The sequence below is a fragment of the Lathamus discolor genome, chromosome 8 (assembly GCF_037157495.1).
Source record: "Lathamus discolor isolate bLatDis1 chromosome 8, bLatDis1.hap1, whole genome shotgun sequence".
Classification (NCBI taxonomy): domain Eukaryota; kingdom Metazoa; phylum Chordata; class Aves; order Psittaciformes; family Psittacidae; genus Lathamus; species Lathamus discolor.
Genome location: NC_088891.1, coordinates 20086172 through 20114014, shown reverse-complemented (window position 1 = coordinate 20114014; position 27843 = coordinate 20086172). Strand labels below are relative to the sequence as shown.

Genomic DNA, 27843 nt, shown 5'->3' with positions numbered 1-27843 from the left:
AACTGAAACAGGAGAGATTGAGATGAGCTCTTAGGCAAAAGCCCTTCCCTGTGAGGGTGCTGAGGCGCTGGCACAGGGTGCCCAGAGAAGCTGTGGCTGCCCCATCCCTGGCAATGTTCAAGGCCAGGCTGGATGGTGCTTGGAGCAAGCTGCTCTAGTAGAAGGTGTCCCTGCCCGTGGCAGGGGGTTGGAACCCACAAAATAATCTGTGATCCTCTGATTACCTTGAGGCGCTGGAACTGCTGCTGCCCCTGCACGGGCACGGCTGGCGGGGTGGGGTGAGAGTGGCTCTGCACCACTTGGCTCCCGTGGGGCTGCACTGGTGCTGTGTGGTGGTGGCCGCTGTGCACGGCTGCGATGGCTGGCCCATGGCTGCCTGAGCTCTGTGGCACGGCCGACACCTGCAAGGTAAAGAGGGCATCACATACAGCTACATACACAGGCAGAGAGCAGGAGCAGCCTTCCCAGACCCGGATATACAAGGAAAAACGTAAGGAAGCAGAACAGAGTCTGACCTTTAAGCAGAACTGCTAACAACCTTAGTAAAAAATACCTTCATTTTCTTCAAAAATGACCGAGAGACACCTAACACCAAAACAACTCATCCTATACTGCAAATACAGGAGAGCCCTCTCTGCAAACACATTATGCGCATAGGTTCTCTCCAACCTCCAGGCTCACTGGCTGTCTAGTCACTAACTCTAACATAAAGACATGCAAAAGGAGCTCAAAATAGGATTTTCAATCTGGCAGAGTCAAGGTTCTGTATTTCTCTATGACATGTGTCACAAGTGATAACCTGAATGAATCTTTACGAGCTTCTATGCTCTTGCCATTCAGTTTGAGTACTGGAAGCCAAATTGTGTCTCTCTGGTACCAGCAGACTCAGGGGAAAACTCAGCTTGGTATCTCCCCCAGAAAAACAGGGACAGGAACAGAAGGCGCTTCTCAGGTCTCCTTCATACGTGAAACCAGAAAGGTTTCAATTTGGAAAATCCACTAAAAAAGCCTTTTAGAAAAATAAAAAACTGCAAAGCAAATTACTTTTCACTTTATGCAAACTTAAGTTTTCCATTCAAGCCTCTTTTAGGTGGGATAGACTTTTCTTAATCCTTCCCATGAACAAGGAACAGTTTGCTTGCTGGTCCATCCAAGTTCCTTGCAGCAAGGACTGCCAGCATAAACACACTCTCTTCCAGCCCCTGCAAGTGTCTGCCTGCAGGCTCCCCAGCTCTGCGGTTGCCACTATCGGCACGAACATCCCGTCTGCAGAAGTTAGGAAGAAGCTGCGTGTAAAATCAAGCACTAGGCAGGGAGAGCAGCTCACCAGCACCACAGGCGTGGAACGTGTGACATGCCAAAACCATGGCAAAGGTTGAACCCCTTCTCTGGTCTTTCACTGGGAGGTATCTCCAGTGTGCTCTTTAAAGCACATTGTTCTCTCTCCCCAGCTGACAGCTCCTTATGAAGGGGGCAGGAGAGGGGACAGTGCCACCTAATAACTCTGGGGTCCTGTCTTCTGAAACATAGCCATTTTCCGGGAAGTCTTCAATCTAAATGCTGATCTGATCCAGTCTGTTAAGCTGAAGTTCACCCAGGATACACTCTGCCTGTGACAGAGCAACAAACCTTTTCCTGGTGAAGAAAACCAGAGAAAAAGCCCTCCACAGACTTGCCTCTAGGATTCAGAGACCATGATCTGAGAGAATCACTAAAAGAATCATGCTCAAAAAAGCCAAGTCACACCACGTTTGTTCAGGCAGAATGTGAAAGAGGCTGATAGTCCTAAAGCAAGTGCTTCAAATGAGACGTGTGATAAGCACATTGGACAATCTCAGTTTTTCTTTAGGAAAGCCTGGTACTAAATCACAGAGTGGTTTGGGTTGGGAGGGACCTTAAAGCTCATCCAGCTCCAACTGCCTGCCATGGGCAGGGACACCTTCCACTAAAATAAAACCTTGTCTCAAATATGGACTTCAACATGGTACTGGCTGGTCACGCAGCAGGACTGCAGCTGGGATGCACCTAATGGATGAGCAGCCTTCCGGTACCTGAAGAGGCCTACAAGAATGCTGGAGAGGGGCTCTTCATCAGGGACTGTAGCGACAGAACAAGGGGTGATGGGTTCACACTGAAACAGGGGAAGTTCAGGTTAGATATAAGGAAGCTCTTTACTGTGAGGGTGGTGAGGCACTGGCATAGGTTTCCTAAAGAAATGGTAAATGCTCCATTCCTGGCAGTGTTCAAGGCCAGGCTGAACACACCCTTGGGCAACATGGTCTAATGGTGAGGTGTCCCTGCCCATGGCAGGGAGTTGGAACCGGATGAGCTTAAGGTCCTTTCCATCCATAACCATTCCATAATTCTATGAGCACACACACCTGGTAGCTGGGAGTTACTGAGTACTGAATCCCCGTGGCAGACTGCATGGTCTCCGAAACCGCCTCATATACTGGAGGTGCCGGGGCAAGCACGCGGTGCTGGTGTTGGAAGGCTTCAGTGCTGCTGGTGATACGTCTCTGCTGCGACGCATACACGGGTGACTCCTGCTCATCCAATCGCCGCTTCATTCTGAACTCATGCTCGGGAAGCACAATGAAACCTGGGGAAAACAGACTCATTACCAAAGGCAATCGATTCATCGCTCCCTGCCTGTGCCGTGGACGCCAAGTTCACCAGGAGCAGGTAGGGCAAGTTCCTCTCTATTCATTAAGGTTCCTGATAGCTCAAGATAGGAGAGGGGAATTAAGATTCAGCTTTCTGCAATCATGTTTTATCACCCAAAAACATAGCCTTATTGTTGGAAATTAAATACTCTGCTTTAAAGTTAATGGTTTCTTCAATCTGACTTAAAAGACATTGACAGCACAGATGTCTTCAGCACAGGCTGACCCTGAGCAAGGCAACTCTCATTGAATGCGCTATCCGAACACCACAGACTGGGGGACGGTGTGTTACCTACACACAGCCCGACAAAGCTGCCTACATTGAAAGCATGGAAACAAACCCCTCCTGCACAGCCCAGGTAGGATGAGAACCAGCTGTGAGAGATGCTTTAAATATGTGGGAGGAAGGGGAAAGGAGAAGGCAAAAAGCAGGGCATGTAATCAGACTGTGGAATCACTTACAAAGCCCCCATGTGAAACGTTCTCTGTTTAATGCGCATTGATGTATAACCTCAGTGAAACCCACAGACCCACTACTACACCAGGAGTATTTTGGATGTTGCATGCCACACACCCATGGTGCTCCCAGCATCATGCTTCCCAGCACCAAGGTGAAGGGTGCAAATCCTAGTACTTTCTAAGCACTGACAGTTACTGCCATCCTTGAGATGTTATGTGCTGTTTGTCAAACCACTGGGTGCTCAAAAGCATACACATCCTATTAAGGTGTTTGAGGGATAAAGAAGAGAGTGAAGTGCACCCTCTTCCACCTCTAGTTCACCAGGACCTCTCCAAAGCAAGTCCTTTTCAGTCCCAATGCAGTTAAGCACATTCATTGCTAATGTGCACAAATGGATAAGCAAGAGCGAACGAAGCTCCCCCAGAATAGTGGTAACAACAGCCAACTAAGCTAATAGCCTTCTACAAGTTCATCGCCATCTAAATCCGTCATTAACCAAATAACCCAAAGATCATTCACCAGTATCTTAGTGCATGTCAAATGCACACAAGAACTGGCAGGAGAGAGGTTCAGAATAGATCAAGGTAGGATTGAAAACACAGGTGATAGAGCATTTTCCCAACTGTGCCCCTCTCTACTAGTCTCTCCTTTCACTTGGAAGGGGTAGGGCAAGAAGAAAGATGTCTTTTTCAAGTTGCTCTTCAAGTTTAACCTCTCAGAACAGTCCCTTGCCAGGTTCCCAAAGCACCCAGCAGGTAGAAGCCAACAGAGGCAGAGGAGGACTCCTCACCCCAGGTAAAGGGGAAAGCTCACTAACTGGATCTGATTTACAAGTTACAAATCCTAACTAGGTCTGACCTCCAGCACACACTCCAAAAGCAGAGGAGCGCACTCCAGGAGCTCATTTGGCTAATGGTGCCTGCACTGGTTGTCTTTTCATTCGGCTGGTCTCTGCTGAGAAATAAAGAGCAAGGCAAGTTAATGTGGAGCTACTCCCCTTGAGCACAGCCTACATTTGACTTTGGAAAGACACACTTTTATGCTAATAGGGCTGGCACTAAACTGAGCAAAGCTGACCATGCACCACCAGCATCCCACGAGCTGTCCTAGTCAGGATTTTGCATGACAACGGTTGACTGCAAGAGTAAAGTCTGGGCAAAGCTTTGGTGTCATCTACTTATAACCCACTCACCAACTTGGACACCCATCTGCTCTAGACACCTGTACCCCAGCCAGTCCTTCCACTGTCTGTTCATCTCCCAGGCTGGTTTGCCCCTTACCCCCTCAGTGGCACAAGAGCTCCCCTTGCCCACAGGAGCAACCAAGAGTGGCTGGGTTGAGACATGTACATACAAATTCCCAAAAGCAGAAGCATTCCCTCCAAAAATTCACATGTGATTTGCTGTAAAGAAGCAAAATCGTTCAGCAGGCTTAACACACTGTCTGCACTAAGACATGTGTGTGTATATGTGTGTATATATATATACATACACGTGGTGTATACGTGGTGTTAAGCTTCTCACCTTTGTGTCTCCCTTCCCTAAGCAACTCCACACTCGTCGCTTCCAATGGACTAACCAACCTTTCAAGCAGAGGCTATCTGAGGACAGGAGATGGCTGGAGGACTCATGTGCCCTTATGAGGATTAAAACGCCACCTCAGGCTGACCTAAGCCTTTTCCCCCAGGAGCCACCAAACATCTCAGTCCTGTGAGGCTGTGGGAGTCGTGGCAGCACCACCACATACACACCAGCAGCACGAACATCAGGTTTTGAAGCTCTTGCAGACCAAGTGAGCAATCTTCCAGAAATGCAGTTTGCTGTATGGTTGAGATTAAAGTTGCTGTTCAGTGAAAATCAAAGCTCCATTTGGTGGTTCTTCCCTCTGAATTCCCCTCATCTTCACTAACCGAGCTGGGACCCTGCTTCTATCCAAGCACTGTACCTGCTTCAACTTTTAACACTTCATATTACAGTGAATATATATATATATATATATATATATATATATATGAGGAGTCAATATTATAGGCAACAGTCAATAGCATTAGTCAGTCTTCCTAGATAACACCTCCTGAAATTCCTACTTGGGGTCTGCATTGCTGCCTGAGAGCAGCTCACAGCAGACCACCACTTAACTAAGATCACTCATGCACAGGCTTTTTTAATCCCAGCAGAGAGATGATCTTGATAGTGTGCTGGACCGACATGAAGCCTAGTGATGCTCATCTGTGCATCCACCACCACTGAAACTCTAGGGAGAGGAGAAAGCACTGAGGGATGTGCCTTCACTTCCTCACAGAGCTCCTGCTGATCTTGGCATCTCCCAAGGATCTCCTCCATTCAAAAGCTGGAGAGATCTGTTGCGCAGCAAGTCCTACCCCTCCTACAGACAGCTGATAAGGAAGAAAGGCTCTGATGAAACCCAAGACTAGACATGTCATTTTGAACTGATTTAGCGGAAGCCTCCTGCTCAAAGGGGCAGTTCCACCCTCTTCCACTCTTAGTGACAACAGCTTTCTCTCAGCATCCTTGCTGGGGGCAAAGCCCAGCTAACTATTTCAAGGATAACTGCAATCAGTTGTGTCAAAGACTTGTATCAGGTATTTGCCCTTTGCTGTGGTGACATTTTGAACAGTCTACACTTCTTTTACATGGTCTTCTCACGCATGTAGCACACATCCGGCATCCCCTTACTCTACGACGCAGAAAGCCCCGATTCAAATTGCATTGTCTGTAATGTTAATTTGGGGTGGGGGAAAAAGAAAAAGCCCACAAAGTACAGCAATGACACAAAGTCACAAACAGTAACAGCAAGCCACAAACTTGAGGTACTTTTAACTTCAGTAAGAGCACGCCACATTCTGCCTCCAGGAGGACGAAACCTGCATTTTATGTTTAATCTTCTCAGGTTTTTTGTGTTTCACTTTGCAGGGAAAAGGCACCATGTAGGAACACAAATCAAATCTTCTCACCCGTGCCACCTCATCAGCCTTGCTTAGCGCTGCAGGGAGGGTGCATCAGGCACGTGCATCACAAACATATGCAGGGTCCTCGGCTGGTAAAGCCAGAAAAGAAGCTTAAAACAAGATATGTTACAGCTCAGTAACACCACCAGAATTATGCAATTCTACCCCACCAACTTCATCAGAGGATTTCCCCATCCATCTGCCTCATGTAAACCACCGGGACTGATAAAGGTAAGTGGAGCACATCCTTTCCCTCTGGTACCGCGGGGAGGAGAGGAGCAGCAGTGCTGACATGGAAAGGGAAGGAACAAAGCGAGGACAAGGCTGGATTCGGCCCTACACGGCTCCCTCCTCATGCCCAGCACCCCTTCTGCCTGCTCGCTCCTCAAAGGAAAAGGCAAACAGAGAATAGAAAGAAAGCCAATTGGGAAGTTCTGCTGCTTGGGCACCTGTTGGAACCACAACACACCTGGGGACAGCGCTGTCTGCATGACCAAGTTGTGAAAGCACCACTGGAGAGGAGTTTGGTCCCTGCTGAAAAAGGGCAGGGAAATCACACAGCTCCAGCTGATGTGTTTAATGAAAGTGTGTGTGTGTGGGGGGGGGGGGGGGTGTTAAAAGGCTTCTTTTTGAGGGGAAAAAGGAATCAAACCTCAGGAGCAGCTCCAGGTCCAGCCCCTGGAGCTCCTGCAGATGTCCCGTGGGACAAGATTTCAACGCTGTTTATCACGGTGCCTGCTGGAAAGCAGCTGGCCAAGGTCCCAGCAGTGCTGCTGTGTGTGCTCTAACCCGGCCACACGACTTCCAGAGCATGACCCAGCCTGTTTAGCAATCACTGGGGTGCTTTCTACACCGTGCCACACAGCCCAGATCCTTTGCCTGTAGCATGGGAATAAGCCCCTGGCCCCACTACAGAGAGGCACATCCGTGATGGGAGAGTCATCCCTAAAAGAAATGCAAAAGGAAAAGGTGCTGGGAAAGCATTTGGGAACAGATAGGAGAGTTTTCTGCAAGGTGATGTGGTGCACTTGCCATGAGGTAGACAGGATGCAGATAAACCCCACTGGACTCATCCAGATGTGTAACACATTGGTGAGGCACTGATCTGTGCTTTGCTTTGGCAAAGGATGATCCAAACCCAGCTTTACACTTCCATGCAGAGGTCAGCACCACTTTCCCCGTGTGCAGAGGGAATTATCAGGATACTTTTATTTATCAGTTTTCTTTGTTCTAATAAAGAGAGAGAAGACCCCACAGGAGCTGGAAATAAGCAGCACCTCCCCAAAAGTGCACCCTCTGCCTACTGCACTGAAGTGCCATGTAGTATGGGACTCCTTCCTGTTCCAGCTTTAAGAGCCATAAAAGCGTGCCAAGGCTGGAGGAGACCAGAACAGCAATCTGGACAGAAAACGATTCATAAATCCTGGAAACATAAATGATGTGTCTGCCAATTCCAAGCCCGACACGTGCCAGGAGGCTGCGTGGAGGCTCCCCCGGCGATCCGGAGAGCATCCCCCTTCCTAACCCTGCTTGCAAAAGCAGCTTTCATCACTCAGAGGTGCCCCAAACTTTAAGGAATTGCTGCAGTTTTACTGGTGGAACGATCACATCGAAGCTTTACAAACAAATTCATGCCAAGAGACCACTGATCTCAGCCAGAAGCAGTGGGTGGGAGGGATGAATATGAGACGCTTTGGGGTGAAAAAGAAGGGCTTTCTTTTGCAGAGCCTGAAAAAACCCCACTCATTTCACCCGGGCAGGGAAGAAAAGACCCTAAAAAGTGGGTTTCTGCACGTGGAGATTCAGCAAGGCTGCCACGAGACTGCCAAGGTGCTTTTAGGTGACCAAGGAATCTTCCAGGTGCTTTAAAATGATCATACTAACATAAGGAGCCATTTTATTCTATAGTCTTAAGAGCACAGTACTTTAGAACAATGTCTACCTCCCTGAAACTGTAATTTTTTAGCAAATCAGAAGTTAGGACTGGAAAACTGAAGCGCAGACAGAGCTGCACTGAATTAAGCAGGGCATTTCCCACTTGTTTACTGGCCCATCTTTTAGCACACCTGATGAATATGCAAGCAACAAGTCAGAGAAGAAACATAAGGTCTTGGGTCATCCTGGAGCTCCACTTTAGCACATGAACCAGGTTTTGGTCCCTCCAGACCATACAGGAGATTAAAGATCCAAGCACAGGTCAAGATGTAGTTAATAACTTGCTCCAGTGTTATTATATACACATTATTTTGCAGCTTTGCACCATTTTAGCGGCCCAGATAAAGCTGTTTCTTCAGGGACAGACCCTTCCTATCAGACATGTGTTATTAGCACAAATAACAACGATTAAAACTCATTCTGAGCCCAGGCCAGGAGAGATGGTATCTAGTTAAGCAGATGCCAAGCATGTTCCTGTTTTGAGCTCTATCTGAACCACAGGAAAACCCTGAAGCGAGTTGCTATGGACGTACAAGAGGCTAAAGAAAGAAACGGGCTGAAATGTCAAGCGCGGGGCTGTGACAAGTGCACGGCGCGGCGTGGAGGGGACACGTACAAAGAGAAGCCGGCTCGCTACGGCAATCGCGTAGAAATCAACGCGGAGCAGAGGAGCTCCCGGGTTTCCGTACATCCGGATGTCGCTCCAACAGGTCCCCAGTGTATCGACTGGGAAAACCGCGGCGGGGGCTCTCCGAAAAGCCACAAGGAGAGCCCCCAGCGGCACCAGGGCCGTTGCGAGTGGCCGCGGGGCCGGTGCGGAGCCCTTTGAACGGCAACTTCAGCGGGAAGTTAGGGCGGGCGGACACCGGGGCCGAAGGAGCCTCGTCCTTCCCCCCCCCCGGCCCCCCCGTAACTCCTGGGATCCCCACCGGGGGGAGGAGCCCCGGCGAAGGACCCATCTTGCAATGCGGCCGGTACCGGGGGCGGGCAATGCGGGAGCGAGCCCGCGGGGGCGGTCCCGCCGCAGCCCGGGGAGCGGCACCGGGCGGAGGGCGGGCGTGCGGAGGGGCGGGAGCTGCCCGCCTCGCAGCGCGCCCAGCGGCCGCCGCACGCTCCGCCCGCCGCTCCCGCCATGCCGGGGCCGGGACACCCCCTTCGCGCACTGCGGGGCGGGGCCGGACGGACGCAAGACCGCCCGCGCGGGCCGGGGCTCCCCGGGGACGGGGAACAGAGACCGGACCCCCCCACACACACCCTCCCACCACCACCGCCACCGTTTCCCCCCCCAACCTCGCCAGGCCCCGCCCCCTACGGGTCGCCGGAGGGGGCCGGCACCGGGCCTGGCGCCCTCCGCGCCCACCCTCTCCCCGTGCTTTTCCCGCTTACCTCGAAGCGGGCCCTGGCTGCGGCCGAGTCTCCCTCAGGGTCAGGGGGCGGCAGGCCCCTCCCGGGCGGACTGTCCCCGGTGAGGTGAGGTGAGGTGGGGGGGTCCCCGCGCCCCTCCTCCCGGAGGAAGGGGGCGGGCCGGGGCGGCACCGGGGCCCCGGGCGGAGGGAGGTGTGTGTGGGGTTCTCCCGGTGGAGGGGGGGGGGAAGATGGAGTAACCGTCTGTCGGCCGCCGCGGCGGAGCGCTGCCCGCTTCTCTGTTCCCCGGGAAATCCCGCCCCCCTCCGCTCAGGGGGGGGAGCCGAGACCGCCTATTGCTCCGCCACCACGCTTATCATCGGCGGAACCAATCAGCGTCTTGATCCCGCCTACCTCGCCGTCTCCTATTGGTTGACGCCGCCAGGAAGGGGATGTGGAGAGGAAAGGGAGGGGAGTGTTGAGGAGGGAGGGGGGGGTGCAGCGACCGCCGAAGAAAAATGTCCGTATAAGCGGCCCGTCCCGCCCCTTTTCGGTGGTCCCGCCTCCTCCGCTTTCCTATTGGCTACGGGCGGAAAGCACTAACCAATGGGCGAGCGGCCTTCGCCGAACGTCACGGCGGGGGGGAGCCCGCCCACGCGGCGGGACGAGGCCACGCCCCCAACGGCGAGGCCACGCCCCCTCTTTTGTGGAATGTTTACATCGGCGCGCGCGGAAACCATTCCCCCCCCCTCCCCACTCACGGAGTGGGCGCACGTGCTCGCCGCCAAGCTCCCCCCCCCCCCTCACCTCCCGCCGCCGAACGGCGGCGGGAGGTGGGGGGGGGGGGACGCTTGGCGGAGGCTCCCGGTAAAGCGGGACGCGGCGGCTCCCGGTGAAGACGACAGAGACGGTGCTCCCTTTTGTGTCCCCCCCCAAACCCCTTCACTTCCGGGATGGCAGCGCCCCCTGCGGGGCGGGCTGCTTACACGTGTGTGGGGGGGGGGTAACACGCACGCACGCACCGGAGAGAAGGGGAGGGGGAGCGAGGCCCGCGCAACGCCCCGCAGCCAATAGGAAGGAGGGGGCGTGGCCTACTCGGACACTGCCCCCCCCCCCCCTTGAGGCATTCCCCCCCCCACCCCAGCCGGTGTCCGTTACCTCAGCGGGCTCTTCCCCCCGCCGTGAGGGACCGGGCCGGGTAAAGCGGCTCTTACCGACCATTAACGATGAACTCAATGGAAGTGAAGGCGGAGGTGGGGGGGGGGAACTCCCGGTTCCCCCCCCCCCCCCTTTCCTCTCCGCCGCCGTATCGAGCGTCACGGCCGTACCGCCCACCGGGGTTGGAGCGGCGGAGGGAGAGGCCTCGAGGAGGAAGGGTAGAAGAGGGTGATCCCTCGGGCCTTGCGCACAGCCGGTGCTGAGCACAGGATGGGGTTGATTTTTAATGTCATTATGGTTCTTTATTACTGTTAACCACATGGAGTTCAACAAGGCCAAATGCAACGTCCTACAGTTGGGTCGGGGCAATCCCAAGCTACAGGCTGGATGGAGGACTGGTTCAGAGCCGCCTGAGGAGCAGGACTTGGGGATTTTGACTAAGGAGCAGCTCCCCATGGCCCGGCTTCAAGTGTGTGCTTGAGCCCAGAACTCCCCCGTGTGCTGGGCTGCACCCCCAGAGCGTGAGCAGCAGCTCAGGGAGGGGATCCTGCCCCTCTGCTGTGCTATGCAGAGACCCCCCTGCAGCACTGTGTGCAGTGCTGGGGTCCTCAGAGTAAGGTCATGGAGCTGTAAGAGCAAGTCCAGAGGCCACAAGGATGATGAGAGAGTGGAGCAGCTCCTGGGTGAGAGCCAGGCTGAGAGCACTGGGGCTGTTCAGCCTGGAGAAGAGAAGCTGTGTGGAGACCTCAGCAGCTTCCAGTGTCTGAAGAGGGCTACAAGGACACTGGAGAGGGACTCTGCATCAGGGGCTGTAGGGACAGGCCAAGGGGAATGGCTTTAACCTGCCCGAGGGGAGTCTGTGATGAGCTCTTAGGCAGAAGCTCTTCCCTATGAGGGTGCTGAGGCGCTGGCACAGGGTGCCCAGAGAAGCTGTGGCTGCCCCATCCCTGGCAGTGCTCAAGGCCAGGTTGGACACAGGGGCTTGGAGCAAGCTGCTCCAGTGGAAGGGGTCCCTGCCCGTGGCAGGGGTTGGAGCTGGATGAGCTTTAGGCTCCCTTCAACACAAACTAATCTGGGATTCTATTATTATTTTTTTCCTCACAGTATTTACAGAATTGTGGAGGGAGCTGCACAGGCACCAGCCCCCTGCCCACCTGGAGGAGCCTGGGCTGGCCTGGTCACTCTCCAGAGGGAGGAAATAAAGCTGCACACCCTCCACAAATCTCACTCGCCTCTTTGGCTGGGAGCTGCAGCTCAATTTAGGTGCTCAAAGGTTTGTGACTGGAGGTGCTTGACCCTGCAGGGGGCCTGCTGTGCCACCACGGGGCAAGCATGGGAAGCTGGTGATGAGGAGGGCTGAGGAATGAAGCACTCCAGAGCCAGGCTGTTTCCACACTCCCAGGACCAATTACAGGCACTGGAGTAATGGTCATTAGCAAGGCAATGCACATCCGGCCAAGAAACCCAGGAAGCCAAGTGAAACAGGTGGGCACAGGGATGGCATTGCCACTTTGGAATCTCCCTTTAAATCCCATCTGCAGCCTCTTTGCATTTCATGCTGGGACTTGTTGAGGTTTAGGACATCCCCACTGCGACTTTTGCTGGCAGTGATTGATCCCCATCCTGGGGAGAGCTCCGGGGAAAGGGTGATGCTGCAGGCAGGGCAAAGCAAACCTCCTCCCACCCCTCTCCAAGCAGTTCAAAGCTTCATTCCCAGTAACACTTGGCTGTCTGCACGAAGGGGCTGTTTCCACAGAAATCCCAGTGCCAAGCAGGACCTGCTGGCACAGGGAGGAGGAGGGGATGGAACAAACTCTCGTGTTGTGCAGGAGCACTGAAAACACCAGCTTTGACAAGAAACACAGCCTTGGAAATAGTCATTGGGGGAGGGGGGAGAGTGTTTGGATTGTTTTCCCATGGAAAATGCTTACAACCCTTTCCTCCGCCTCCGGCACAGATGGGATCTTGTCCCTCCTCACAGGGAGCTGCTGAGGTCTACAACAGCGTAATCCAGCAATTCCCATTCAGAGCCAGTGTTTTCCCTTTCCACTGTGCTGCCCAAAGGCAGCCAAAGGAATCCTCTGTCTGTCTCTGCTGTCATTTGCCTGTAGAAGGCCTCTGGGCCAGTTACAAACCCTCCAACCCTCCAGTTTAAAGTCCAACCCCACCGACTGCTGCTCTTATCACAAGAAGAGTTGAAAAGGGAAACATTCTAAAAGGCAAAAAAGAAAAATTAAGCTTAAAATAAATATATATTAACATGAACCTGAAGTGCCTTTTGATTAATCACCCTCCCTTACCACGCTGCCTGGTGTTCCACCGTGATGCTGACAGGCAGCCAGGACATGGGTCTCATGGAAGTGTTCTGGTTCTCCGTGCCCACATGACACAGGATTCAGTTAAGGCACAACTGCCTTTACCCTTGCACACAGAGTGGGTTTGGGTGGGATTCCACAGCCTGGGAAAGGGAGACAGGGGCTGGGGGTGCCCATGGGACACAGGCCACCACCTAAAGCTGGTCTGTGGTCCCAGTACGTTGCTGAAAGCCCAAGGAGAGCCACTGCTCACAGCACAGGCCTGAAAATGAAACGCAAACACCCCCTTCCTGAATTGGGGAATCACTGAATCAGCCAGGTTGGAAAAGCCCTTTAAGCTCATCCAGTTCAAATGCTCCCCAGCACTGCCCAGGCCACCACTGCCCCATGGCACTGAGGCCTCGTCTCCACGGGGTGTGAACGCTTGCAGGGCCGGTGCCTGCAGCCCTGCCCTGGGCAGCCTGTTCCAATGCCTGAGCACCCTCTGGGGCAGGAATTGTTCCTCAGCTCCATCTAAACCTGCCCTGGTGCAGCTTGAGGCCGGTTCCTCTTGTCCCATCCCTTGCTCCTTGGGAGCAGAGCCCAGCCCCTCCTGGCTCCATCCTCCTGTCAGGCACTTGTAGGGAGCGATCAGGTCCCCCCTGAGCCTTCTCTTCTCCATCTGAACTCCCCAGGTCCCTCAGCCGTTCCCCATCACACTTGGGCTCCAGGCCCTGCACCAGCTCCATTGCCCTGCTCTGGATTTCCTGCACATGTGCCATCAGGAAAGCCCAACTGGGTGAAGAACGTATTTGGCAGTGAGGGCGCCGGGACCCTTCTTCCCAAGGATAAGGAGCTCCCTTGGATGCTGGAGCTGCCCTGCAACAGGCACTGGGAGGGAAACTCCAGGCCAGGCCAAGTTGGAGGAGCTGCTCTGCAGGTCAGGCTGATTCTGCTTGAGAAGCACAGCAGGAAGAAGGAGACCCCCCAGCTGAAACGAAACAGCTCCACATGCACAGCACCAGGAGGAGTACTCAAACCCCACCCAGCCATGGCACTGGGGCACGCACCCTCCAAGACAGACACCCTGCTGCTGCCACCAGTCCTTTTCCAGTCATCCCACCCGTGCATTGGCCCCAGTTTGGCATGGCCAAGCCTGACACAGCTTGCAGGCTTCCCCTTCTCCCAATCCCAGAAAGGCCTCCTTGGCTTCTTCTCACTCCAGCTGAGCAAACACAGATGCTGCTCTTCCCACCTATCTGTGAGCCTGCTTGGGGACATTTGCTCTCCTGCTGGCTCTAGGGCTTAATTTGCACCAGCCACCTTCTTTCTTCCCTTCCCTGAAGCCTCAGGCTGTGGCTGCTTCTCCAGGACTGGCATCACTTGCACCCAAAGGCGCTGGGGCAGGCTGTCACCCCTGGAGCTCATAGGCAGCCCAGTCACGTTCCCCTCCAGCTGTGCCCATGGAGTATTGTGCCCTCACCCCCAAATCCAGCAGCCAAATGCTGCTGCCATCACTTGAGTGTTCCCAAAGGCAGGAAGACAATGGATGCTGCCCAGAGCATGGCAGTAGCTGAAGAAGTAATATCAGCAGTACCCAGGTATTTAATCTCCACTACCTTGGAGTGATACCTGTAGCATAACAACCTTGTCCAAATCAGCAGCTGCCCATCCTTTTTGACAGTGTGGCCAATGGCCCCGCTTGCTCGGCCCCTCCATCCAGGGCATTGCCTTTCCAGCTAGGCCCTGGGTTTTCCTCCCAGGCAGAGGTTTGGTGTCCTGGATGGCTCCTCAGGGTGGCACTTGCTAAGGAATTATTAGTAAAACAGATGGAAGGAAGGTGGAGAAAGGGACTACACAAAGAAGAGGCAGCTCGAAAGAGCCCATTGCTTGAAGGAGGACAGGAGAGGATGCTCTGGGGCATGAGAACAGAGGTAGGAGCGTGGAGGTGGACTTGTTCCTTCCCTCCTGCCCTTATCCTGCCTTCCCAGGGACACTGCCTGCAGCCTGGTTATCTCCCATGGGGCCTCACCCAGGACCACAGCCTGAGCCCTCCAGCCCATGCACATCCCACCCCATGTTCCCCAAAGTGCTATGAGGCTGTGGCAGGGCTGTGTGTCCCCAGGGATGGGGCCAGCTTGATTTTGGGGACCACAAAGCCCTCAACTCCCCTCCCTCTCCTCTCCTGCCCTAGACTGACTCGACAAGAGCCAAAAGGCCTGGTCACTGGTAGTATATTTATAGGTCGATACAAATCAAATCAAAACCAAACCCAAAAAGTAACAACAACAGAAACGTTTCTCTGAACGAGAGCAAAATAGGAACATTTACAAATAACTTCTGGCTCTGGCTTGGATCAAGTTAATGTTAAATAAAAAAACCCAACAAAAAACAACCAAACAAAACCCCAACCCCCCGAGATTATAAAAAAATAAGAATATACACATTCAAAGAGCTTATTACAGTATAAAGGCCCAAGGTGCAGGCGCTGCAGCCCCAGCTCCCCGGCCCTTGGTTGTCACCTCTCCAGGGCTCAGGCTCTTTGTGCTCAGTGCTTTTCCAGCCCATGACTCACCACAGGGCTGGGTTCCCACTGCTGGCAACCCGGAGAGCCGGTCGGTCCCCATCCATCCCTCTGTCCGTCCCCATCACCTCGTACCTAGTGACGCCCCAAGGGGCAGGGGATACCGGTGAGCCAACCCATAGCCAATGGCCTCCAGATCCTCCTCCCAGGAGCAGTCTCCCAGCGGGAGGTGAGGATGGGGAAGATGAGAGAAGAGAAGCAGGGGATGCTGTCGAGCATCCCCATGGGGTACCGGGCCCCAGCGCTGCCCGTGGGGAGCAGGGGAGGCAGGAAAGGGGGAAACAAAGGAAGACAAGACAGAGCCAGGCCCAAACTCACTGCTCCACGGATCATAGCAGGGAGAGGGCAGGACAGGAGGGCCCCACGGGAGCCGCGAGAACGGGTGCTTGTATATATGTATCTATATAATAGCCAGGGTCGGGCACAGCGTGGATATATTATATACACACATACATACAGACACACAGACGTAGTGGCAGGTAAGACTGAAGTAGGTGCCTCTTCCTAAGCCCCAGGCAGGGGCACGACTGGAAATACATTTCCTAGGGCTTTACAAAGCCCCTCTTAGATACATTTTAGATGGTCCCACCAAAACAATACATCAAATAAAAGAAGAACACAACTCGAAGAGAAGAAAAACCACCTCCCCAAGCAACCAGCCAACCACCCACCCACCACAAACACCGTGGGGAGGAGCGAGAGCCTCTTCCCGCGCCGTTCTCTGCCCCCAGTGAGCGACAGCCACCGCTTGGGTTGATAAGGCACAGTTTGACAGCAGTGCTAATGGTCGCAGATGGGCAGTGCCCGCTGCTGGCGGGCAGCTGCCTGCACACTGCTGGGTCCCGGTGGGCATAGAGGCAGCTCTAGCAGCCCCAGGTCCTGTGGGTCTCAGTGTCCTGGCGAGCTCTTGTCCGGGGCGGGCCGGCTGTGGTTGGTGAGGAGGAGCCCCTCACGCTGGGCGTGCTCCAGGATGGCGGTGTAACAGAAGTAATACTGCTCGGGGGTCTGGATGCTGAAGGCGCGCTGGGTCCGCATGCGCAGCACCGTCTGGTAGATGTTGAGCGTGCCCACATCCTGCAGCTGTGACAGACAGATGTCCAGTGCGCAGAAGGTACCTGGGGATGGCAACAGGGGTGGTGTCAGCCACCAAAGAGACAGTGCAGCTGCTTGGGAGAATCAGAGAGGAGCAGTGGTGGCCATCAGCGCACCCACCAACTTCCTGCGTGATGCCATGGGCATCAGAAGCCAGCAACTAGTGCCCAAGAATGCTGGGCTGGGGCAGCCTGGACAAGAGAAGGCTCCTGAAGGGGAGACCTGAGGGCAGCTCCAGTGCCTAAAGGGGCTGCAGGAAACCTGGAGAGGGGCTTGGGACAAGGGCCTGTAGGGACAGGACAAGGGGAATGGCTTGAACCTGCCCGAGGGGAGACTGAGATGAGCTCTTAGGCAGAAGCTCTTCCCTGTGAGGGTGCTGAGGCGCTGGCACAGGGTGCCCAGAGAAGCTGTGGCTGCCCCATCCCTGGCAGTGCTCAAGGCCAGGTTGGACACAGGGACTTGGAGCAAGTTGCTCCAGTGGAAGGGGTCCCTGCCCGTGGCAGGGATTGGAGCTGGGTGAGCTTTAAGGTCCTTTCAACCCAAACCAGGCTGGGATTCTGTGATTCCCCTGGGCCCACCAAATCCTCATCCCCGTTACCTGTCCTGCCGATGCCAGCACTGCAGTGCACCACGACGGGGGGTCCCCCTGGGTGACCCTTGAAGCGAGGTCCCAGAGCACTGACTGCCACCCGCTGCTGCTGCTTCACAGCCCCCAGGAAGTCAATGAGGGTGGCAGCAGAGGAGGGGACGCCGTAATCCGGCCAGCTCAGGTACTGGAAGTGGGACACGAGCCGCCTCTCCCTGGTCTGGGGGCAAGCAGCGGGGTTAGACCCTCTCCCCTGGCCATGGAGGACCCTGGTGCCCCCTGCCACCCCGCTGCAGCCACGCACCTCCGAGCTGTGGATCTCCAGGATGGTTTTCTTGTAATGGCTGAGGTTCTCCACGCCCAGGTTGGTGATGGTCAGTGCCCCAAAGCACACCTTTGTGTCCTTCTCCAGGGGCCAGTACTGCCCGCACTTCCTCCTGCCTCCCTCCTCCAACCTGCGAGCAGCACAAGGACAAGCTGGTGATGTCCTCCTCGCCTTGCTTAGGGACATGTCCCATGCCACCCCTGCCTTTGGTCCCCACATGGACCAAATGGCCTATTCCTGACATGATGCCCCCACCCTGCGCGGCTCTGGCTGGCACCACCGCTGCAGGGTCACTGCAGGGAGTGCAGCACTGCCCATCCAACATCAGAAATGCTCCTTTTGCCAAGGCAACCCGAGCTGTGCCCCCCTGAGAACTCACCGGGTCGTCATCACGATCACCAGGACGTTCTGCTCCCACACCATGCGCCAGAAGTCACCATAGGTGTTTTCCAGAGGCCCTGCAGGGACACCACACACGTCAAGCCCTTTGCCCAGTAGCCCCTTACCCTGCACCAGAGCCCTTTCCTATGGGGAGCGACCCCAGTGTGCATCCACCAACCCTGCCTGGAGCTGCAAGCAACTGTCCCCTGCTCCAGGACCAAATCCCTATGGCTCAGCCCTGAACCCCCCCTCTCTGCTCCCTGCTGCTTCATCCCTGGGCAGCTGGGACCCAGAGAGGGCCAAATCCACCCAGAGAGGAGGGGATTTGCTGGGCAGTGCCCTGCTCCTGGGATGTCCCCCACTGTGGCCAGTGACTGATGCTGGGCAGGGAGGTGAAGCCCATTCATGCACCAGGAGCAAAATGACCCCTTTGTGGCTTGCGTCGTACCCTGAGTCCCAATGTAAGCGTTCCTCTGCTTGTAGCCATCCATGAAGCTCGCATTGATGTAGTCAGTCAGCTACAGGGATAAAAGCACGCACAGCATGAGCCCTCTGGAGTCCCATGGCGAGGATGGGGCCACAGCCAGGATGGGGGGACTCCAAATTCCCATCCCCACTAGCTCACCTCTGGGCGGCTGTATGGCTTCGCCAGCTTGACACGGGTTTGGTCCAGGCAGGGCACGTCCCCATACCGGTTCTTCTCCTGGTTGTAGGGTGCCCTGGGAGGCAGGGGAGAGGAGAGGGAAGCAGGGATGCTTTCTAGGCAGGGAAGGAAAGGGAACATCTCTCCCTCCACACAAGCCTTCAGTGCCTGTAGCCTGGGCTCTGCTGCCATCAGCTGGCCAAAGCCTCGGGAAGCAAGGTCCCAGCCAGGTCCTTGTCCCCGCTGTCCCCCTGCGGCTGCAGGAGCCACAAAGGGGGCTCGCAGCATCGCTAGGCTGGGGCTCTCTGTGGCTGGCACAGAGCAGCACACCCCAAAGAGGCAGCAGGAGCACAGGGAGGGGGTCCCAGTGTTCTGCTGCAAGAGAGAGGTCCCCCCAATGGGCTGCTTGCCCCCAACTCACAAAGAACACACAAAGGTGCCTGGGGGGCTCCTGCGCCGAATGTCTTCGTACTCTTCATAGATGCCGCGTTTCTGCTTGTGGCTGACGTGGTCCAGCAGCTCCTGCAGCGTCACAGACTTGGGCCCGGGGACGTGGACGGAGCCGTTGTCTTTGGGGGCCGCCAGCGGCACCAGGATGAGCTCGTCCAGGGGGTCGGGATGCCCGTTCTGCTGCGGCAGGAACCGGCAGTTCCAGCTCAGAGGGTCCAGTCTGAGGGACCCCCCGAGGTACTCGGGGAGGCATTCCCGGGGCAGGTGCTCCTTCAGCTCCGACATCTTCACCATCTGCACCTGCGGGTGGAGAGGGAAGCACAGGGGTGACTCCAAGAAGGATGAAGAGGGTTTGCTTGGGATGGGGACAGAGATCACAACAGCCTGGACCAGTTCCCATGGACCCCAATCTTCCCCCTTCCTCCTCTGCCTTGGGAGGGGACCTGAGAGGACATCAGTGGGGGGACAAGGGCTGTCCCCACCTCATGTTCCCAGTGGGGGAGTCCACACTGACACTCAGCTCCACACTTCTGAGCTCCTACTCAAAGCAGAGGGCAAAGTCCAGCCCAGGGAGACATCAGCCTGGAGTTGACCTCTACCAGCACCGCTGATGCTGAGGATGCTCGTTTAGGTGGGTTTGCCTTTGCCAGGTAGCGCCTGAGCACAGGCACTGAAAGTTCCCTTTCTCCTGTGCGCTCAGCAGAGGTTTCCTTTCTCTTTAATCCTTTACCATTGCCTCCACTTGCTGCTGCGGGCAGCCTCCCCACAAGGAAAGAAACCAAAGGCTATTTCCAAAGCTACTTGCTGAAAACACCAAAGCAGGTTGGCTCCTATGGAGGAGGCTCAGAGAGCCTCTGTTTCCCATGGATTTGGGCTCAGCAGATGGGGCCGAGGGGCACAGGCTGCTTACAGCATCCTGCCCCAAAAGGAAACCAGCGCCAGCCCTCCCCAGGGGTCCCAAGCTGGGGTCCCTGCACTCACCCGCTCCCGCAGCTTCTCCTTGAGCAGCAGGCTGATGATGGAGTAGGGCACACGGAACCACATGGGCGCTCCCACGATGAAAACCTTCTTGAGCCGGGCCGGGAAGGCTCCCTGCGGGCAGGAGAGGGTCAGAGCCACGCTGTGGGGCAGGAACCAGCCCCTCTCCATGCTCTGTCAGTGTGCGGGGGCACGTCCCAGCAGAGGCGATACCAAAGGGACCCCGAAGCGGCAATGCCACATCTGAAGCACATCTTTTTCCCACAGAAATCAAATGATTTCCATGGAATTAGGCAGGATAAGGGATTGGCTCTGTGGGGGAGCCAGGGTTTGCTTGGAGCGCACACCCCGGCCAGTATTTGCTGTTATTTCTTCCTTCCAGTGAAGGGAGGAGGCACCAAATGCCAACAGGATTGGAGAATAATTTGCATCTGTTTTCCCAACAGTGCCGCCAGCAGCTGCGGGAGGAATTCCAGCCGGGACAGCTGAGCCCTCCCAGACATGGGATACTGCAGCATGGCTGGGTCCGGCTCCCAGGGCCTTCCTGAGACCTGTGGGGTTGGTGCTCCTCGGCCGAGATGTGGTCAGCATGGTCCAGGGTGGCAATCCACACCAAACCCACAGCACTTCACGTACTTGGTGAGCAAAGCCACCCCCAGACACCAGGTCAACCCTCACCATTACCTTGAGCAGGTTGAGGATCTTCTTGCTGAGGTCCAGCTCAAAGTTGGTGTACTGAGAGCCTGCCATGTCGTAGATGAACACCAGCCCATTCCTCTGCGTTTCAAAGCTGACAGAGGGCAAAGAGCAACATCAACCCCATCACATCCAACTGCTCAGCTCCTGCATGAGCAGCTCTAACCCTGCCCTCCACTTGCTGCCTCCTAAAAATCCCCTTTGTGCTTCCAGGACCCAGCCTCACTTCTGCATTTCCCAGCTGCTCCACCACCTCTTCCTAGAACCCTTATTTAAGCCTTGGCTTGTGCCTTAAGCCTGTCTCAGCTGCACCACCCGTGATGGGTATGTTCAAAACCAGAAAGAGCCAGCAGGATAAATGGGACATCCTGGCATTGTATTTTTGGCAGGGCTCACATTACCCGTGGCGGGGCTGCTGCTCCCCAGCCAAAGCCTGCAGGAACCAGGGGCTCTGCTGAACTGAAACCTGGATGTGGGCAGGGAAAGGCTGGAAAGAGCCTGCTTCAGGACTGCGGGGGCTTTGTTCCCCTGCTGAACACCCCCATGGGGATACCTGGCTTGAGTTCAACCCAGAGGGAGATACAGGATGCTGTGACCCCTTCTCTCCCCTAACTATAGATGGAACACGCAGAGGCACGTGGACGCAGGAATTCACGTTCATGGAAAGGTGGCACACCTTTTCCCAGCGAAGCCTTTTGGAGGGGTTTCACCAAGCCCTCAGCAAGCAGCAGCATCTCCCCTCGCCCCTGGGATGTGTAACGCGCAGGCTCACCTCTCCACTGCTCGGTCCAGCAGGTAGAAGAGCGCCTGGAGCACCACATGCTGCACACTCTTGCTGGGGTGGTGCAGCTTGGCTGTGAAGAGGGCGATGGAGGCTCCCGAGGGGTCCCGCACGCTCTGGAGAGGGAACAGGGTCAGGCCACCCCCGGCACCAGAGGGTAACTCAGGGAGGGGGGACCCCAACCTACCAGGATGGTGAACTTGCCACTGAGCAGCTCTGAGCGCAGCGGCTCCTCGTGCGGCTTCAGCTTCACGATGCCCTCCTTCAGCCGCGTCTCCTGCGGGCAGGAAGCCGGTGTGACCCACCTTCACACCCCTATGGGGCACCCGGCCCCCCAGGGGAAACCTCTGCTCCATGGCCCCATTTTCAAGCACAGGGAGGAGCAGCTAAGCAAAACCAGGGAAATGTATTAGGTGTCTGTATATATTCTTTATCTATGGGGAGACGCTCTGCAGCATCACACACAGTGCTCTCAGTGGAGGGGATTGGGGTCACCAAGATCTCCATAGTGATCACCATGGCTGGAATAGGATTTTTCCAGCCAGATAAAACTCACAAGGAGTGGAAAGAAGAAGACAAAATCAGGCTGAGAAAACTGGGGGACAGGCTGAGGAAATTGGGGCTGTTCAGCCTGGAGCAGAGAAGCTGCATGGAGACCTCAGAGCAACTTCCAGCATCTGAAGGGGGCTACAAGGGTGCTGGAGAGGGACTCTGCATCAGGGACTGTAGCGACAGGACAAGGGGTGATGGGTTCAAACTGAAACAGGGGAAGTTCAGGTTATATCGGAGGCAGAAGTTCCTCCTTGTGAGGGTGCTGAGGCACTGGCACAGGGTGCCCGGAGAAGCTGTGGCTGCCCCATCCCTGGCAGTGCTCAAGGCCAGGTTGGACACAGGGGCTTGGAGCAAGCTGCTCCAGTGGAAGGGGTCCCTGCCTGTGGCAGGGATTGGAGCTGGGTGAGCTGGATGAGCTTTAAGGTCCCTTCAACCCAGACCAGGCTGGGATCCCAAGGGGAGGGACATCCCTGGGACCAGAGATCCCTCGCAGAGCTGAAGCCCTCCCCGCTTACCCGGTAGGAGTGGAAGAGCTCGATTGCCCGCAGGACGTCGAACTTGCGGGCCATGAGGAACTTGACAGCCACGTTCCAGGAGAGCGGGGACACATTGTACTGGCCCGTCCACTTGTTGATCTCCTCCAGGAACTGCTTGGTCGCCTGCAGCAGAGACAAGGGGTGTGCAGCGGGACGGGGAGCAGTGCCCCAGGAGCATCCCTGGCACGGTGGGAGCTACACGGTCCTCAGTGCATGGGCAGGGGCTGAGCATGGCTCAGCAAACTCGGCAGCTCCTCAGGGTGAAGCTGGGAGCTCTACAGCAAGTACTGGGAAAGGAGGATGGAGATGGGGCAATGCCAGTGTGGGGAAGGGAGCCAGTGGGAGGGTGCTGGCACTGGGAAAACAGGCTTGGGGATGGGGGAGACTCATGGGAGGGAGAGGGGGAGCAGGAGGAGGGTTTTACAGGCAGCAAACTCCTGTTCAGACACAGCAGCCCCAGCGCAGAGGGAATCCATCACCCAGCAGTGGCCCCCAGGGCTGCAGCTCCACTGTAGCGCAGCAAACGTGGCCATGTGAATGTGGGTAACAAGGGCTGGTGCTTCAACATGCTCAGGACACAGACCAGCTCACCCAGTAAGGCCAGTTTCACATGGCCATAGGAGACCAGGCAAGAAGGGTTCAGTGCACAGTCCCAGGATGCTCCCACTGCTCCCCACAGCCCCATAACACACTGTGGCCATCCTGCGCAAGCACCCTTCCCTCCTCAAGCACCCAAAAATCAGGAGAAACCAAGACAGAAACTTTTCTAACCCCAGCACTGATGGAGCAAAGTCACAAAATGAACCTTCAACCTCCCAGCAGGCCTCCAAGCCCCGAATGCCAGCAAAATAACCCCAAAATGTATTAATCTGACATGCAGCATTTGCCAGGTGGGCTCGGGGTTTCTGAACCTTATGTGCTAATGGAAGCATCTTCCCTTTGTGCTGCGTATTGAGCCCCTGTGCCGAACAGGAGCCCTGAGGGGGACCATGTACCCCTCAAAGGATGTGGTCAGGATGGAGGGAGTCCCCAGAACACCCTGCTCCCACCCAGGCACCCCCAGAGCGGAGGGTTTCCATCCTCACGAGAGCAGAGGATGCCGTGACAGGCACGAGGGGAGGAGGAGGAGGGACAGCGAGTGCCAAAGGCTGGCTCCGGGCGCAGGCAGTGCAGGCAGGCGGCGGTGTTGGATGTCAGGCGCAGTTACTGGAGCCATTGAGCCAGAAAAGCTCTCGGCATTAATGACTTCCGACCGGAGGAAGCCGAGGGCCGGGGTTTATCGGCGGCGCAAGGCTGGCGGGGGCAGAGAGCCCCGCTCATGACATGAGCCAAAGGAGCCCGGCTCATCCGAGGGGTCGCATTCCCGGCATTGGAACAGGCGGGTTCCAAAGGGGTACGGGCTCATCCGGCTGTGGGAAGTTGCTAAGGAACAGCCCAGACCCCCAGCACATCGCAGCCAGGAGCCCCCCAACTTGTATCAGAGTCTGGGCAAGCACCAGCCAGGAGCAACCTGAAAGAGCATCCCCATAGCCTGGCTCCGAGCCCTCCCCTTGGCAGTGGGATCAGTCCCCACTTCTCTGCAGTAGTGGGGGACAAGGGACTGGAGGGGAACAGGTAAAGTGGGGCACCAAGGAGACAGAGCATCCAACAACCCCTCTCAGCCAGTGCCTGGCAGGAGCTCTTCCTGGGAGCTGTACTGATGGGGCACCTTTATCCTCATGGCTCCATCTCCAGCAGCCTCTGCTTTCACAAAACAAAATCAGCTCTTTCATGGACCAGATTTCCGACCATTTCCCCTCTGTTGAAGTGGGATGGGAAAATAAAGGGCTCTATACAGAAACCACTTTCAGCCTTAACACAACACACACGTCATGTGTATGCATAAGTATATATCCTATCCATAAACGAAGATAAGGAATGGATCCCCAGCTTTGCCAGGGAGTCCCCCACCTGCCCAAAAGCTGGGCTACGGATGCAAACCCAAACCAACAGCAGAGATCCTCCCTCCCCACCATGGCACAGGGATGCCAGGCACATTCCCGCTGCCCTCAGACCACCACCAGAGCCAACACCACAGCTGGAGATGGGAAAGACACCCTGAGATGACGGGAAGGATGCCCCAAGGGGCACAGTGGCAGCAGCAAGAGGATGCGCTGTGTGATTCAGTGTCTCCTTCCTCAGCATCCAACCCACCATGCTGCACGCAATCCCAGTTCCAGTATCCAATTCGAGGGATGCCGGGTTGTTTGCAAGGAGGGAGCTCCACGAAAACAAGCGCTGGTTTGGCAGCCATGAATTCCAGCTTTCTCCAGGAACAAAACAACATCCCAAGCTTACCAGTAAAGACACTCCACAGCAGGCGAGCGTTACCCAGATGAGAATCAACACCAGCTCCACCAGCTCCCATCACTGTTTGTGTCCCGATCCCGTATGGATTGAGAGAGGTGTGGAGCCGAGCACAGGGTCTGGCTCCGGGGTGGCAGCAGGAAGCAGGGGTGACATGGCCCGCGGCCGGGTGCTTTGAACAATGCTGCTCTATGGAGCGCTGGCGTCATCCGCGTCCCCGCTGCGCCAGGGCAGGGTGGTGACAAAGCCACCGCCATGGAACATGGGGCTCTTCAAACCCACCCTCTTCCTTCAGCACTGGGGGAGGAATAACTCCTGTAACATGGCAGATGGGCTAAAAACCTCAAGGAACATCCGCTTGGTCCCTCTGGGATAGACTGGGAACTGCGGAGATCCTATAGGGCAGGACACAACCTAAGGCTGGCAGAGAGAGGAGAGGGGTGAATTCACCCCAGGCTTGCTGTTGGTAATGGGGGAGAATGGAGCAAGCAGAGGAAATCCCGATGATCCCAAGGAGGATGAGAGGGTGGCAGCAAGGGGATGGCCCATCCCCAGCCAGCACTCACCCATGAGAAGAAACTGACACTATTTTGGCTCCCAAGACACAGAGGCCAGCACCAAGGGCAGCCTTGCCCACGCCAGCCTGATGCTCCAGACATGGAGCCCTTACTGCAAATATCCCTTCGTCTTCTCCAGCCAATATTCCCACACACACCAAACGCTCAGGACATCAGCTCTCAATGCAAACTAAACCAAACCGATCCTCCCTGCCAGAGCAGGGGCTTCCAGAGCCATGTCTGCTGGAAGCTTTGCCCTCTCTGCGATGCAGAACACAAATCAAGGGCACCCGCAGGGACATGGGGCGCAAACACCCCTATCTCCTGCAGATTCGATTACCCTGGAGATAGGCTCTGGGAGCAGCACTGATAAGAGGGAGGTGTGGTGGAGGAGAAAGCCTGGGAGTGCTGCGCTTCCCAGGCATGGGCTGCAGGATGGACTCATCCAGCTCTGGGTGAGTGGGGCAATGGGGGTTTGGGGAACCCCCCCTCTGGACGAGATGGATGTTTTAAAGGAGAAAAGCAACCAACAAACCCCAAAGCGGCCACCTGGGTCCCTCTCCCCTCTGCACTGCAGCCTCAGGGTGGCTGACGCGACCACCCGAGGGGAGCCTGGCTTCGGGGAAACCTCCGCATCCCGCTCCAGCGGGCTCGGGGTGCGGATGCAGAGCCCAGAGCGGGCACCGCTGGTGACGGGGGCGCACAGAGGAGGGGGGAGCCGGGGGCTGCCGTCCCCATCCCATGCTCCCCGCTTGGCTCCATGGAGCCGAGCAACATCCTCCCGCGGTGACGCAAGGGCCGGCGGAGGAAGCCGGCACGTCACGGGAGGCCTGGGGCGTGGGAAGCGCGTGCACACGCCGCCCCGCGCCAAGCTGCCCCCCGGCCCCGCGGCGGCAGGCACCGGCACCGGCACCGGCGGGGGGCTCCCCGCTACCGGGGCTGCGGGACCCCAGCGCCCTGCGTGCCCCGGCACGGGCCCTGCGCAGGCCTTAGGGTGTGGGGGGAGCCCTGAGCGACTGGAGGTGCTGTGCGGGTGCGGGGATGCCCGGAGACGGGTGGGGGCTTTGTAGATGGGATTTTCCCCAGGGAGAACCGCCCCACTGGTTAAAAAACACCCCGGGAGAGCCGGGAACGGGAGCAGCGCACGGGGTCCTGCCCGGCCCGAGCCCGGCGGGGACCTACCTGCTCCTCCTCGGCGCTGAGCTCCGCGGCCATGCTGCGCGGCGCCGCTGTGCCCCGGGACGGGCCGTGCCGAGCAGAGCCGGGCTAAGCGGCGGGCGCCCCGGCGGAGCCCATCCCCGGGGACCGGCGGCGCTGCTGGCACCGGCCCCTCCCGGCCGCCGCAGGCTGAGCGAGGCTGGCTCCGCCCCGGGGTCCCCGCCGAAAGCTCCCCAAGATCCGAGCTGAGCCCCGAGATACCGGTAACAAACGGCGCTGTCCGCGGCCCCCCGGCAAGTTCCGCTGGCCCCAGGGAAGCGCCGCTCGGCTGGGCCGGGCCCGGTTCAGCTCCCGCTCCGCTCTGCCCCGGTGGGGGCGGCGGCAGGAAGCGCCCACAGCCCCCTCCCCTCCTCCTCTTCCTCCTCCTCCTCCTCCCTCGGCCCGGCCCCGGCGGGAGGAGGCGGGGGCCCGGAAGCCGTTCCCGGCGGGGAGCTGGGGGCCGGCACCTCCGCCATGGCCCTGCCCGGGCTCGGTTCGGCTCTGCCCGGGGGGGCACCGCGTTCCCCGGCACCCCCAGCGTCAGCTGCAGCCGCTAAGATGGTGGCGGGCGGCTCCGGCCGCCATCCTCCGCATGCTGCGGAGCGGCGGCTCTGCCCTCCCCGGGGCCCCACGTCCATCCCTTCGGCGCGGGGTGCGCGCTGTTCTGTGTGAGCGTGACCCCGGGCCGGGGCTCCGGCTCCCCGGGGCACCCGCGGCCTCGCCTCTCCCGACGGCCCTTCCCGGCAGCAGCGTCCTCCCTTGCCAGCGCTGGATGCTCGCAGCGCTCCCCCGGGGCAGGAGGGGCCGCGGCCGGGGTTTCCAGCTGTTTCCTCACTCTTCCCTCCCCTGCGATCCCGAAACTGCGTTCCCCGGCTGGGCACAGATGCTGGGATGGGGAGTGCTGAGGGTCTGCGGGGCAGGAGCAGGGTCCTGTGCCCCACCAAAGCCCAGGCCCTGGGATAAGGGGACGTTGTTCACCCGAGGAGGACTGTGGTGACAACAGCCGCAGTTAAAGCCCTCGGGGGTGGGGGTAGGGGGGTGACCCCACCTCGGTCCCTGCTGAAGCTGCTGCCCCTTCCCGTTGGGAGCGGGGCAGGGAGCAGCTGGGAGCGGGATCGCACCCAGCACATAAAACAGTCACAGCAACAACCGGCGCTGGCCCCGGTGACTTCCGTTTAACACCCTCTCTCCAAACACAGCCTTGCGTTTCCAACAGGAATTGTAAGGCAAATATTTATTTCTCCAGCCCCAGCTCCTGCTTTTAAAAGGGAAACTATGCAGCAGCATCTGGAGCCGGAGGGAAGCTCCAGTTGC

The 27843-nt window shown here is 57.0% G+C and overlaps 2 protein-coding genes across 2 annotated transcripts in view; both read right to left on the bottom strand.

The window, feature by feature from the left end:
* SIN3A (SIN3 transcription regulator family member A) overlaps positions 1–9741 on the bottom strand; it is a 34657-nt gene extending 24916 nt beyond the window's left edge. Inside the window, exons 1-3 of the mRNA XM_065688981.1 lie at positions 9416–9741; positions 2382–2602; positions 225–401 (exon numbers count right to left, since the gene is read on the bottom strand). Of these exons, the coding sequence (XP_065545053.1) occupies positions 225–401; positions 2382–2570 (366 nt within the window). The 5' untranslated portion in view covers positions 2571–2602; positions 9416–9741. The remainder of the gene's footprint in view (positions 1–224; positions 402–2381; positions 2603–9415) is intronic.
* A 5302-nt stretch (positions 9742–15043) lies between these two features.
* On the bottom strand, positions 15044–26844 carry PTPN9 (protein tyrosine phosphatase non-receptor type 9). Its single transcript, XM_065688351.1, has 13 exons — positions 26515–26844; positions 22409–22552; positions 21529–21618; positions 21333–21457; positions 20549–20654; positions 19868–19978; positions 18858–19186; positions 18419–18512; positions 18242–18311; positions 17792–17870; positions 17392–17542; positions 17100–17307; positions 15044–16524 (listed from the first exon to the last, which is right to left on the bottom strand). Exons 1-13 carry the CDS (start codon positions 26545–26547, stop codon positions 16298–16300), a joined length of 1767 nt encoding a protein of 588 aa, XP_065544423.1. The 5' UTR covers positions 26548–26844; the 3' UTR covers positions 15044–16297.
* Positions 26845–27843: the final 999 nt, after the last annotated feature.